Source organism: Cryptomeria japonica, chromosome 3, assembly GCF_030272615.1.
Source record: "Cryptomeria japonica chromosome 3, Sugi_1.0, whole genome shotgun sequence".
In the NCBI taxonomy this organism is placed as follows: Eukaryota; Viridiplantae; Streptophyta; class Pinopsida; order Cupressales; family Cupressaceae; genus Cryptomeria; species Cryptomeria japonica.
This window is the reverse complement of record NC_081407.1, coordinates 272,746,020-272,761,644: the sequence shown is the minus strand read 5'-3', so window position 1 is coordinate 272,761,644 and position 15,625 is coordinate 272,746,020. Positions and strand designations below refer to the sequence as shown.

Genomic DNA, 15,625 nt, shown 5'->3' with positions numbered 1-15,625 from the left:
TGCAATCCATCTGGCTATGCTAACGGCCAAGTATCTACTCAGACAAATTTATTGCAAGGCTTCTATCCAACTCACTGTGTCTACTTAAACAATCAAGTGCTCAAGACAGGTCAATCAATTTATCGATTGTGCCCAATATGGAGATGTGTAAATGGGAAAAGTTCTCTATTAGTTGGCGATAGTGAGAAGGGTGCTTCAGAATGACTTTTGATACTCTTCATAAGTTTCAAAACTAATACTGTAGGCTGAAGTAAATTGTACAGCTTGTCTTGTTTTACACGACTACAGAATAATTGTTCAAAATGCTCTGAAAATGCAATATGACAGTGATATGTATAGATTAACAGGAAATATACATAAAAATATATATTTGATAAGTAAGCTGTATGGAGTGGTCTAAGGTGAGATATTCCCCATGCTGATAACAGAAGATGTAATGTTACATTGATGTTACTACTGCAGGCATGGATTTTCAGCCAAGTTAACAAAAGTAGTTGTGGTTGATCAAAAGAAGATTATGCATTGTCAAAGCAGTTCATGGTGAATGCTCAAGTGATTATATTTTTGATAGATAGTTGTGACAAAGAGCGGCTGAAAAAGGCAAAGCAGGAATTAGACAGATTGATCAGTGATCCGGAATTGAGCAGTGTGAAACTTTTGGTCATGGCCAACAAACATGATTTTCTAGTAGTGATGTAGTCTGTAAGTATGACTGAAAGGTTGGTCTTGGAAATCTGAGTGCTACCAGAAAATGGCATGTCCAGAGTTGCAGTTGAAAAATAGGGGAAGGCCTTCATGATGCTCTCCTTGCCTGTGCAATCAAAAAAGCCCAACATCTTGCAGAGAGTGGGAAATTTCAGAATGTCATGATGGCTGTCCTATTCATCCAAGAAATCACCATCAGCTGATGCAACAGTCACGCAATATGAAATGAATGTTATGTCAATAGAAGTTGAAGAACCCAATCAAATCACAAAGGATAGTGCAACGGGTGTCAAAAGAAAGATGTATAAGATAATGTTAAAAGGCTATGACAATGCTGGTCAAAAAGCAAAGTCAATAAACTGTGTCGTAAAGAGGTGCAGAAAGCCCTTTTAAATAAGATGTCAAGGTAAGGATGCTATGTGTCTTTGGAAGCTAATGGAGCCATACATATTGGATGGGTTGAAAGAGGTTTTGAAACTCGAAGATAGATTTGCTGAAGTTGGAGCTAGTCTTTATGCTATTGTTTCACACCTGTCTCAGCACAGCTTCTTTGGTATTGTAGATGAGATTATTACTACAAGAGTGTGAAGATGATGGCTGCTGCAATATTCTGTAATGAAGTAAGTTGATTTGATAGAGGGAAGTGACCTCTTTGATTTCAGATATTCAGAAATTGCTCCCCTGCTTTGGTGCTTGATGGACGAGATGATCATATGATCCCTTTATTGGATCAGTGGACCTATCAGTTAATGGTACAGAAAATTTTGGGGATTAAAGACAGTAAAATGGATTTAAGAAATGTCCCTAAAGTTTCCAAGAATCAGTAAGAGGTTGTATTATCATCAGAACAAGATGGCTTGTTTAAGGCAGACATGTGGTGATCATTAAACAAACAACTGACAAAATCCAACAGAAAGAAAAGAATAATCAGGATATTCAGATCTTAAAAGATATGGCCAGATTTGTTGATAGTGATCCTGAGTATCGGAAGATACATGGAAATGTTTCAGAGCATACGACAATGGTCACTAAGATGAGCAAGATTGTTGATGAACAAAAAATAATGTCTTTATCACATGCAGGACAAGACTTAGCATGTGAAGTAGTGACAATCTTGTGCCTGCCAATTTCAGCTTAGAACATATTTTTGCTTATAAGATTATAGTCATAGTTTTCAAATTAACTTTGGAAGCTAAAAGATAAGTGTGCGGGGGTTCTTTAAAAGTTGATTTTAATTTGTAAAATTATATAAACCTCCTGAATAAAGAGTCAGTTACAAAAGGAAACTGAAAGGCCCCATTGGGAATTTGTTTATAAATATGTAATCAGATAGCAGGTGCAGGGTCTGGATTTCTGATCCCCATTGTACTGTGATGCAAGAGCGAGAGTTGGTCAGAAGGAGGGCATTTTAATTTAGTTCTAGAAAAGGGAGGAATGCAGGGATTTTCTTTCTCGACACAATCTTTTGTATGGAGGGACTGGAGTTTGTGAGTTCTAGTTTTGATTAAAGGAATAAACGGGCAATTTAAATCTGTGTGTTTAATTGTTCTCTTTGCAATTGTAATTTTTCCTGTTTGAATGTGCAATTGTCTTTGATTTATCCTTCATTATATCTGGTTGTGGGTATATCTGTGCTTTAAAATATGTGAGTTTTGATCTGCATATACATATTTGGATGGAATCCATGTTTATACTCTCCTGATTATTGTTGTTTGTGGGTGCTGAGTGGATGATCTTTGTGTCGTTTATCTCCATTTCCCTTTTTTTCTGAATTCATAATCTCACTCCTATCATGGCTATGAGCGGGTGTTAGTTTTTACATTTTCTGCTTTCTGGTTAAAGGCATACCCCCAAAAAGTTAAATTACATCAAATGAGGGAGCTGTACCTCTAAATTCAGTGGAAAATCACTAACTTAATAGTGATTTCTCCAACTGTTAGTCACAATCTGCCTTTACTTCTGGGTAAAAGAGTCATTTTAATTATTATTTCCAAAAGACAAATATTTTAACTAACATCCTTGAATTCGAAATTATGATAGACAGCCACTTTAATGGGTACAACCTGATAGAAATTAATCATACAATATTACATCATACAACTATGTAAATAATAATAATATAACCTTAGAAATGGCTACACAGTTGCTGGTCATTGTGTGGTCAGGTATCTTGTTTGGCTTTTTCGTTGTATATATTCTGTGATGATGGCTAATAAAAAGTTGTTCATTGTGCTCCATGTATGAAAGCAAATGATATGATCTTTCCTTTTGAAATGACATCAACAATGGCGGTCAATATTGATGTATGAACTATAATGTTCCAGCAATCTACACTGTTTATTCAGTGTCCTTTTCAACAGTTTGAAAAAGGGGTTCCCTTAAGGAATGTGAGATGTGAAGAGAGGAAGCAGGTTCCTAGAAAAATCCTTGGCTATGAATTGGGATGATGATCTCCTGATATCTGTTGTAGTCTGGTATTGGACAAGGGAAACAAGATATACTGTAGTAAAATGCACAGGCCATGGGCAAACAAAGCGACACAATAATTTTTCAAATGTTGGTCCAGTGCTGCCAATATGTTAACCACAATGTCAATTTGAATTTGCTGCCATAGGAAGTTTAAATGCTGCCATAAATTTCACCTGCCACTCAGTCCATGCTAAATGTTGCCATGGGAAGAAACAGGAATGAGTGAAGGAAAATCATATATCCCAATAGCTGGAAGGATTTCAAACCCTAATGAGAAAGCAAATATTTTGCAAACTATTTTTTAGTACATATTTGGGAAAAAAAGTGTTCTTCCCAAGTAACGAGGCAAATATAAGTTCTTATTTTAAAAAAGAAAGCAAATATTTTGCAAACTATTTTTTTCAATATTTAGAAAGGCAAATAAAAGTAAAATTGCATAATTAATATAGTTTTAAAAAGGCAAAACCATATTGATTTCATTGATTGCACTTAGATGAATCCCTTTTCTAAGGATGTGTTCGGATATAGGAGAGCAACCTCCTTGAAGTGGTGAAACTTTTTAGTGGAAGCCATGCTTCTATATAATTATTTCCATATATATGCTTCAAATCCCTCATCTGATCTTTTATCTTATTTAATAACTTTTTTTGGCTGCTGTTTCATCTAGCACATCTCACAACTTCAGACTGATTCTTGCACACCCTACTCAATCATATACAGTTAGGCATGAAATGGAAATGTTTGAATCTCTTTCTGTTGAAATTTTACCTATCAGCAGTAATTTTGAATTCTTATGCATAGGAGAAACATTTTACTTGCAGAATGGCTCTTACCAGCTTGGACCACCATTTTGATAACTGCACACAGGATTGCTTATGTACTTATGAGAATATTTAGTTACAAAATTCTGAATAATCACTGATAAACCCCTGTTAAGTTACGATGATACTATTTTGTGCAGGGCATGGTAACCTTCCTCCTGATCGTCTACCATCATTGAGAACTGACTTAATGCAGTTTCTTTTGGAAAGAACAAGCACTGGGCGATCACAATTTAAAATAAACTCCGAGTTTTCAAGTCGATCATATCCAAACCTTTGTTATCTCTTGTGGTTGGATACTGAAGCTACTCTTGAAGTCTTGAATTGTGCCTTTCTCGAAGATGAGCACTTGAAAATGAGAGAGACTGATCTTTCTTCATTGAATTTGTATGGAGTTAAACCTGATAATCAGAAATTAAAGCCTGCATTGCACGAGATTCCATCAAATGAAATGAAAGCTTCTGATTATGAATTTCCTCTAGTTCAAACGTTGATTGATGCATTGACAGAGATTCTTGAAATGAGCTTTTCTGGAACTTTGAAGCTTCTTAATGAAGAAATACTTGGCAGTAAAGTACATGAAAAGGCCTGGCCCTCAAGAAAAGATATTGGTAGTTTACTGGAGTTCATTGCATGCTATGTTGCATGCAGACATGCCACTGTGTCAAGGGTCATGCTGACTCGCATCATTGAATACTTGGCTTCTAAAAATGAGTTTTCCATGGGAGATACTTTAGATGATTCCAATCAAGATATCTCAAGGCGGAGAGAAAAACTAATGTTTGCACTTTTAAAAGGTGTCCCAGAGTCAGAGTGGGACTCTGAATATGCTTTGGAACTTGCTCAGAATGCTCGGTTCTATCAGGTATGCTTTTTAGGAGCTGGTTTGTACATCTTATATTTAAAAAAATCATTCCTGTTTTCTTAATTATTCAGCTGATCATTACAAAATTATTTTAAATAAAAATATTGTTACAGGTATCAAGCCTTATATACATGCTAAAGGGGCAGTATATTCCAGCATTGGATAGCTATATAAAAGATGTCGGTGAACCAATATATGCATTTGCTTTTATCAGCAATATGTTGAGACAGTTGGCAGATGTTGATAGCTTGACCTTTACAGATTTCCGCTCTGCAGTGCAAAGACGTATCCCAAAACTTATTCAACTAAGCAGGTATTATATAATATAAACAACTAAAACAAGTTCCTTCCCCTATATAATATAAAGTTATAAACAATTAAAACAAGTTTTGTATCATTTTAAAGGTTGCCATCAAATGTATATGCAATTGAATATAATTATGATAGAAGTGAAGAATATTGAATTTTGGCATTATCTTTGTACATGCTAATCAGCTTCAAGATAAACTTAAATTAGTTGCCTGCCAGAAGTTCTCTTTCCTAAAATGAATTGGAGCATGACCTATGGATACTGTGCTTATTGCAGAGAAGCAACCTTTCTCTTGGTATTGGAACATTATTACAAGGAAAGTCAAGAGATAATATCTGAACTCAGTCCGCATCCAAATTTACTTTTTTTATATTTAAAGACCATGATCGATGTTCATTCACACGGTGTACCAAAGTACCCTTCAGCACCACTAGATAACAATTTGAATATCTCTCTTTTTGGGTTGAAAGGATTGGATCAGTCCAAGGAACTTAAAGATTATCTGGACAGAATTTCTAAATTACCAGAATATGTCCAGCGTCATGGCATTGAAGTAACTGATGAGATGGCAGAGCTTTATCTTGAGGTGCGTGCAATTATATATTTCTTGATAGTTTCCTTAACATTTTCTTAGCAAGTGTAAGTAACGTGTTTAAAATCATTTCTTTCTGTTTTTTGAGTCTGCCAGTAAGTGTTTCTATCTATTATTAATTATCCAAGTGTTATTCATCTTCTCATAGAAAGCAACAATCTTGTACTATTTTTTTCTTCTCACTTTTGTGCTATGTTCTACAGGATTCTGAAAACTACATAGCCTGCAAATCTACTTATTGTTATGTTACACCATATATCTCATTCCTTTGTTCTTTCCATTAGTCTATGGAAATCTTCAAATCTGTACGCAAAACATTTGTGTTAGCATCTTGATGTATGGATTTGAGCCTAATCATATTCTCATCTGATCTTGTATTACTGTATTTAGCCTATTATTGGTGACTAAGAAAAGTCCTATGATTTGCAAGTTTCGTTTTTCTAAAATTCTATATGTATGGTACATAGCATGATTCATTTGAGGCTAGCCATAAGCCTAGATTTAGTTGTAACAAACTGTTACTAGGATGGAGCAGGAAATATAAGTCCTCGGATGCTATTAAGAAATATCCTTCGAATGCACCATTGTGATGTGTGAGACTCTGGAAGCTTCATGTACAAATGTAATCACACTATCCTTGTTATTTTTTGTTATGTTTCATGTGTGATTGTCACATTATAGTATTATACACATCTTGTGTCATTTATCTTGGTGTTAATCTAGTTCCAAAATTGCAGGGTCCCAACTCTTACCATCGGGTAATTGTTGATTTAAACCCAGTGATATTGTTTGATAACTTTAATTTTGTCATTTTCGTAAGAAGCTGGTAAAAAAATTCCTTTCTCATTGAAAGTGAAAGAAACTGGATTTCATTGACCCCTATAGGAAGCTTTCTTTATTTGAAAAAGACCTTCCATGACTCAAAATTAGTCATATTTGTAGACACCTAAAATTGTCCTAGCTTAATTAAATAAATATTTTTATTTAATTATTTTATCCTAAGTCTTCTATTAATTAAATATATTTTTTATTTATTTAAATTATCTTTTCACTAAATTAAATAAATATTTTATTTATTTAATTGGTCCCACTTCCTCTATTAATTAAATAAATCTTTATTTATTTAATTAATTTGTTAATGTTTGTAGTTTCAGTCGAATGATCATTTAGAATACATATAATATATGTTGATTAATAATAATATATTATTATGTTATATTATTATATTATTATTAATCATATAAAATTTAATATTCAATATTAATCTATTATATTATTCTAAATTAATAATTGATTGATGAAACATTATAATATTGATTAAATTATTATAATTAAAGGAGAGACATGTCCGTTCAAGGACAGGCCTCTCCAAAGGAATATATATAGTATAATGTTATTCAATTTGAGAACACATAGAATTCCAAGAATGCAAGTATCAGATTGAATCAGATATTTACATTAAAATACATCCAATAAAACTTGGGAAAATCAACATGGTATCAGAGCTCAGGCCTGTGAAGTTTAATTTGGAGGTTGGAGAGGGTTGGAGAATTCAGTTTTTTTAGAATTTTCAGTCTGAAATATGCCATTGTATGGCCCTTGGTTGGCCTCAAAATGAGGACTATAATATATGGATGGAAAGATCTGTGTTTCTAGTTTTCAAATATGTTTATCTCATCAAATTTGATTCAGTTTTGTGCAAGATATGACGACTTTGGTGCAGGTCACTTGAAACCCTACCTAGGGTTAGCAGTTTTGGGAAAAATGTCATAACTTTTGTTTTAACCGTTGGATCTCGCTATAACTTGGAGGAAATGTTTGTAATTAGCTTTTCTAACATCTCACCGAAGAGATTGGATAAATGTGGTAAATTGCAAAAGTTATTAACGACTGTGTGTGGTAGATCATAATGAAAGTGTTGATCAAAATTATGAAAATGTTCTACATCATTCAAAGGGAATTATGATGAGAGATGATTCATGCGTGATATTTCTTATATGGGCTCACCTTATGAAAGGAAATGTTTTAAACTTAAGGACGAAAGCACAGTAAAATTGAATTAAAGGGAGAAATAAATTGATGCTTATAAACGAATTGATGATTGAGACCAGATGCAGAGGGAGTCTGACATTTCAAAAGAGGACAAGAGGTTGATACAAGAACTTGAGCTTCAGAGGGAGAAGATGGTTCAGTCAACTTGTGACAATTTCGATCATAGTGATTGAGAGGGATTTTCACTATTGAAGGTGAAACACTTATGAGGTAAATAATGCTAAAACACATGTATGCAAGTTAGAGAAAGCACTGTATGGATTAAAACAAGCTCCCAGAGCATGGTACGAAAGAATTGACAGTTACTTATTAGAGATAGGTTTCTCTAAGAACATTGCTGATCCAAATCTGTATTTCAAAATAATCAAAGGTGAAATGTTGATACTCATATTATATGTAGATGACTTATTAATTACAGGCGAAGATCATCTCATTGCAAAATGCAAACAAGAACTAGCTTCAGAGTTTGAGATGAAGGATTTAGGTCTACTCCATTATTTCCTTGGATTAGAAGTATGGCAAAAACCATATGGTATTTATCTAAATCAAGGTAAATACACCATTGACATTCTGAAGAGATTTGGAATGATGAATTGTAAGCCAATGTCATCTCCTATGGAAACAAACCTACATAAACTAAAAGAAGCTATAGCAGATTCCAAATTTGCAGATCCAACCTTATACAGACAGATTATTGGATCATTAACGTACCTAGTCAATACCAAACCTGATATATGTTATGCAGTAAATGCACTTAGCCAACACATGGTTGAACCCAAAGAAATACATTTGGTTGTAGTAAAGCATATATTGAGATATCTTCAAGGTACCTTGGACTATGGACTGCATTATGAACACACTGCATTGAACCTACATGGATACTCTGATTCAAATTGGGCTGGAAGCGTGATAGATAGGAAGAGCATTGTTGGATGCTATTTCAGCTTGGGATCAGCTATGGTATCTTGGATCTGCAGAAAACAATCATCTGTAGCTCAGAGCTCCACAAAAGCTGAATATATAGCTGCATCCGTGGCAGCTAAGGAAGCCGTATGGTTGAGGAAATTGATAGTAGGACTGTTTGGTGAAAGTCTGAAGCCTACTATCATTCATTGTGACAATCAGAGCTGCATTAAACTTTCAGTGAATCCAGCTTTCCATGATAGATCCAAGCACATTGAGATCCCATATCACTATGTAAGAGACATGATAGAGAGAAAGGTATTAAGACTGGAATATGTCAATACAGGAGATCAGACAGCTGACATTCTCACCAAACCCCTAGTAAGAGTGAAAATTGATCACTTCAGGAGGTATCTTGGTATGGTTAAAATGTAATTGATGTCTAAAATTATGTAAACTTCTTGGTCATATACTTGAGTATATGAATTATGTAACCTTTCCCTGTGTTCATTCCTAAAGGATGACGATTCTTTAGTTAATGAACACTTGTATTTTAACATTGTAAGGTGACGATCTTATAAATGTTTGGAAGATCATATAAACTGAAAATTAGACAATTTGAATATCAGTAATATGATAAGTTATAGTAGACAATATGATAAGTTATAGTAGACATTATGTAAGTGGATTAATGTCAGTGCACATACTATAACAAGGATATCAAAGTGAGTATATCCTTAGTATCATAGGCTGATACTTATAATAGGGATATCAAAGTGAGTATATCCTTAGTATCACAGGCTAATACTTAAAACAGGGATATCAAAGTGAGTATATCCTTAGAATCACAGGTTGATTCTTCACACCTAGGTGATGTAATTATCATGAGATTAGTGTTGAGCTAAATTAAGTTTTAGGTCTATACTCCTAAGACTAAGAGGGAATGTTAAATTTAGTCTCAGTCGTAACTCTAAAATTGTAATCTGTTTTAGCGCCCAGAAAATTTGATTTTATACTTGCGATTTAATTTAGTATTAAACTAACATACTAGTTTGTTATTGTTATGTTTGGTTTAAGTAATCCCGCCGGTGTAGAAGGATCGTGGCTCCACACAGGGGTCACGACCCTATGTGGAACCACATGGTTCCACATAGGATCGCGACCCCCTGTGTGGAGCCACGATCTAATGAAGACAAATGATATATATCCTCCACCCTTGTTGAATAAAATTACATACGATACATGTGATGAACGTAGAAGATATAATTGCTTGGTCTTCGCATCTGCAGAGGCAAACTGATCAGAGCTTGTGGATAGAATTGCCGATTGAGGCAATCCACGTGAGAGCTCATGGATAGAATCGCCGACTGACACAATCCACATAAGAGCTTGTGGATAGAATTGCCGACTGAGGCAATCCACGTGAGAGCTCATGGATAGAATCGCCGACTGAGGCAATCCACGTAAGAGCTTGTGGATAGAATCGCCGACTGAGGCAATTCACGTGAGAGCTCATGGATAGAATCACCAACTAAGGCAATCCACACAAGAGCTTATGGATAGAATTGCCGACAGAGGCAATCCGCGCAAGATCTTGTGAATAGAATCGCCGACGGAGGCAAATTCACACCTTGAGACTATGGTCCCCTGTGATGAGCATCATATGGTTGATGCATGCAAATACTCCCAATATCATGAGATGATATTTTTGAGTTATGGTGAATATCATGTGCCTTGATATTCTTGTTTATACCATACTTCCTGATATCATAGTGAGATAATATTTTCTCTATTCCATAATTAATCTAGACTTAATGCATTTGCATTGATTTTATCTTCCCTAGCTAAGAGGGAGTGTTAATGTTTGTAGCTTCAGTCAAATGATCATTTAGAATACATATAATATATGTTGATTAATAATAATATATTATTATGTTATATTATTATATTATTATTAATCATATAAAATTTAATATTCAATATTAATCTATTATATTATTCTAAATTAATAATTGATTGATGAAACATTATAATATTGATTAAATTATTATAATTAAAGGAGAGACATGTCCGTTCAAGGACATGCCTCTCCAAAGGAATATATATAGTATAATGTTATTCAATTTGAGAACACATAGAATTCCAAGAATGCAAGTATCAGATTGAATCAGATATATACATTAAAATACATCCAATAAAACCTGGGAAAATCAACATAATTCATTAGCTTTTTCACTCTATGGCACATGTCATTTCTCTCTTGATTTTTTGCTACTGATCCCCTTCATTTTTTAATTATTTTTCCTAACTACCCTCTTATCATTTTATCATTTTCTTTACCTACTCTTTAATCCTAGACGACCATTTATTTCTTTTCACCTCTTAATCTTATTCCCTATTTTCTAAAGTGTCTTCTATATAAGAGGATTCTTTTATCCTTCTGATCTTAATGCATTTATCAACCTAATGCTTCTAATTAATCAACTAGCTAATGCGTCTATCAAGTCTTCAAACGATTTTACAACTACAATCCGTTTTTTGTTGAGCTCTCGTGCACAATACAAAATCTGAGAGCAAATATATCAAATAAGATCAATGGAGATAGGAGACAATGTAGATCAAACCCTATTTTGCATGTGATTGGTATTATTGTTTCAATTTGTTAATTTGCATGTTCTTAGGTTTCTTCATTGGTGTATGGTGAATGTTTTATTATAGAAATATGATTGTTTGTGGTTGGATCTTTGTGGTTTTGCAATAGTTTGTCATCATTATTTTTCACCTCACACAATATTTGTTCAAGGCAAACACTTAGTTACTGGAAATCCTCCAGTGGCCACATGCCCTAAAATTGTTAAAGGTTCTTTGTTCTCATGTCTAGGTTGAATTGGGATAGCATAAGAGGAATAAAGGAAATAAGAGTATTGATATCACAAGCTCCTTTGGACTTACAAATAATGATCTTGTGGGGAACAACCAACCACAACATTGCTGGGAAACATTGTTGAGGGTAAACTGGTGATGATCAGAAACAACCATATGTAAGAGATTAGTAATTAGGAAAAAACTAAAGAGTAAAATCATGTTAGTTTGATTTACATTGTTAAAATTATCATCTTTATAGCCTAAGTCACAAAGTTCACCAAATTTATTTATAAAATTTTGAAATTTAACAAACTTAATTTTTTTTCATAAATTAATTTTGGAATTTTACTTAAGAATATAATTGATTCATGTCCTTAAGGTTTCTGCTATGGGGTATTATTTAAAACCATGAGATTAGTTACTAGTGACATAAGATTTTGCTGCTCTTATTATCTCATGCCAAAGATTCAAGACGAAGATTGCATGGCTGTTTGTTGCTGCAGCCATTGTTTTCCATAGTTTGATCTGAGAGTTTGAATGCCTTCCATTCAAGTTTGGACACTTCTCCTAGAGCAGTGTTTGGGCAATGTGTAGTCACCATTAACTTGAGAGTTGAAAACAACTCTATAATAGTTTCATACATGACAAGATCAGGTATTTAAACTCACTTGAATGGGGAAAAATTCACTTGGATCTACTCAGCATAGCTGTTGGTTACACAGGATCTTCATTTCAAGCTTTTGTTAATTGGTCTATTTAATCAGGAATTTCAGTTCTTTTGTGCATTTTTGCCTCTTACTATATCCTATTCATGCATTCCTTATCTGCATCGAAGGAAGATGAGGAATCATTGAAGATGAGATCACTGAGCCTTGGTCCTTGTTGGCTGAATTTTCCTTCAGGAGACTTAGAATGCAAAGTCAACACCCACAGACAACTTCTTGCATGCTTTTGGTGGCAAACAGTAGATCTTTTTGATACTTGATCTCCTGTTGATTAAAAATATAAGGATACACACTTTACCAATATTAGTTGAAATCAAATGCAAACATCTACTGCACTGCTAGATGTAGACCATTCTCATTAGAGTGGATGTTTATGTATTTGGAGCACACTTCAATTTTGATGAAAACTATGCAGCTATGGTTATCTATCTCAAGCAGAAATTGCCCCCTGCTCTTTCAATTCACTGACTTTCAAGTGTCAAGGAAATGAAATTTCTTATATTGTCTTCTTTTCAAAATGATTTTTGCCATTTTTACTTATTAATAAAATTTGAATCAGAGAGAAACTAAGTTTTTTCCTCTTTCCTGCAGTTGCTGTGCCAATTTGAGCCAAAGTCAGTTCTGAAGTTCCTAGAGAGTTTTGAAAATTACAGGCTGGAGCACTGCTTGAGATTGTGCCAAGACTATGGAGTTACAGATGCAGCTGCATTCTTACTGGAACGTGTGGGAGATGTTGGTAGTGCTCTATCGCTCACAATCTCTGATGTAACTGAGAGAATACGAGAAATGGATAGTGCAGTGGCAAGCATATACAAAAAGTCTGTGTCTAGTATTTCTTCTGAGGATAAGCAGCTCAATGTGCTCGTGATGATGATGCCAGAGGTTTGGAACAAACATGATTTGACGATTCAAACAAGTATCTCTTAGCCAAGGCTATAAAATGAATTTTCTGACCATAGACAAAGGACAAGAAATTAATGCATATTGTTTGTCTGCAAAGGTAGAAAATAGGATAATTTAACTGACAGGACATAAAGAAATAATACCTATTACCCTCAACCTATGTACATATAGATCTAATTATTTACCATACAATAAAGATTGCTAGCATTTTTATCAATGCAGGTTGGTGCAGTCCATGCAATTCTGTTTTCAGCGGTTGGTCTTTGTCAACGTAACACTTTGAGGCTAGATCCTCAAGAATCGGAGTCTCTCTGGTTCCGTCTTCTTGATACGTAAGCTGGTTTACCATATACTCATAATTCAAAATTAGCATTTCCATACTTTTTTTTCCTTTCATTTTTACAGAAGAGGTCTATAATTTTTGTGTCTTGAATGGTTCTCTATTTAGTATTTAATCAACTTTTTGTGAATCTTGAATGGTACATATTTATAATCTTGAATAGTACGTATTTACAATCTTGAAATTTATTGTGCTGATTGATCAAAGGCTATAAATATATCTGTGGTCAGCTACTTCTTATTTACTAGGAAATATGCTACTTTGATTTTAACTCACTTTTGCCATTTGGACTTGTAACTTATATGCAGGTTTAGTGAACCTTCACGGGATTTGTACTACCATGAAAAGTATTTCAAAGATGAAAAAGAAAATTACAAAAAATCTCATAAAGAGGATCTTAATTTAAAAGTCTCACTGAGATGGAAGGTCATAAATGTGGGTGATTCTGCATACCACTTGCGAAGGGTATTTGCACATTTCATAGGAGAAATTATTGAAGGGATGATGGGTTATGTGCCCTTGCCAGTTATCATGAGCAAGCTTCTATCAGATAATGGAAACCAAGAATTTGGGGACTTCAAGGCAACCATTCTGGGACTGTTAGGAACATACGGATATGAACGGACAATTCTGGTATTGAACTGAAATCTTTTCCTCAAAGAACTTCCTTATGTCATTGTTGCACTATATTATAATGGTCTAACCAGTAGATAGCATGAAATAGTCAGAAGATAAGGACCTTTATATTAGAATTTAGCAATACTCAGGCTCCCCAAAAAATCAAAGTACAATCAACTGACATCCTAATATGAAGGTCCTTGTCTTCTGACAATTTGATGAAATTATTGACAATCAACTTGGAATCATGAACTTGTTTTAAAAAATCAATTACTTGCTGCAACTTCACAAAACACTAGTAGCCATTCCTGTTTCATGATGGGAGATTCCTCTAGTTATCCAAGAAGTTTTGTCAGAGACCTCATAATTTTGTGTAAGGTCCATTTCCTTTGAAAGCTAGTTGCGTTGAATCTTTTCAAAAGTGAGCCTTTTGTTTTTGGCTGCTCCTTTAGACCTTAACCCATCGATAAGGAAGCCATTCCATAATCAAGTGGATTGGCAGTGCATTGACCATAGTGGAACCTGGGTTACCTGGGTATAGGTACGAGATCCACTGATTTTTTGGGGAGCCTGAGTGCAGGTTGTATTTGATATATACACACATAGAAATAATGAATGCACACAAATTTGACCATTATATCAGTCTAAAACTTTAAAGCATAACATAAAGTAAAAAATAGTGAAACAGCACTGAGAGATTTTTTTGTCTCTATACATTTTTAAAGTTGAAGAGGATTTTTGTTGGATTTTTGTTGTATATTTCCTAGAACACAAAAATCATGATTCCATATTGGACCTAGAAAATGCAATATATATGGGAATTACTAGGGAGCTATCAGTACCAGTACCAGAACTAAGTTGGTCTAGTATGGGGGAAGCACAGAGAGGGAGAATTTAGCAAAACTCAGTCACATGGGGGAAGGTGGCTAGCAACATTCAACAATGTGTTTGGGAGCCACTCTCTTGGTTACAACTCATCCTTTATTTCCAACACTCCACAACCACATTTCGTCTTTGTGCACATAGAATGGAAAGTGAATTTTTGAAAGGGTGAAATTAATATTTTTCATAATCTAATTTGCCAGTACAGGTGTTGGAACATGTATGGTTAGAGGATACACATATGCCGGTATGACATTTTATTTCCCTTGGGTATGGTATGTTTGGGTATGTGTGTGTGTGTATACATACATATACATATACATATACATATACACTATCACTGCATTCACTGAATCTCAGGCATGAAGTTTGAAATTCGGCAGATTTCAAAACATTAATAAAAGTTCGTTCAAATTTGTCATAAATTCGGTACGGTAAAAAGGGCAAAAATTTGTTCTAACAAAATATTTTTAAAAAAATGTTCGGACTACAAGAAAGCTCTGTTGAAGGAAGAGAAAACTCCGCTAGTCGTGGTTTCCTTCTGCTACCTGAGAGATTAGCAGATAGATAATTCC

The 15,625-nt window shown here is 34.3% G+C and overlaps 1 protein-coding gene across 1 annotated transcript in view; it reads left to right on the top strand.

Moving 5' to 3' along the window:
• The window catches only part of LOC131063892 (uncharacterized), an 89,479-nt gene that overhangs the window by 54,617 nt on the left and 19,237 nt on the right, over positions 1-15,625 (top strand). The window contains exons 10-15 of the mRNA XM_057997842.2: positions 4,136-4,860; positions 4,974-5,173; positions 5,447-5,756; positions 12,899-13,189; positions 13,433-13,542; positions 13,859-14,183. Coding sequence (XP_057853825.2) covers positions 4,136-4,860; positions 4,974-5,173; positions 5,447-5,756; positions 12,899-13,189; positions 13,433-13,542; positions 13,859-14,183 — 1,961 coding nt within the window. The remainder of the gene's footprint in view (positions 1-4,135; positions 4,861-4,973; positions 5,174-5,446; positions 5,757-12,898; positions 13,190-13,432; positions 13,543-13,858; positions 14,184-15,625) is intronic.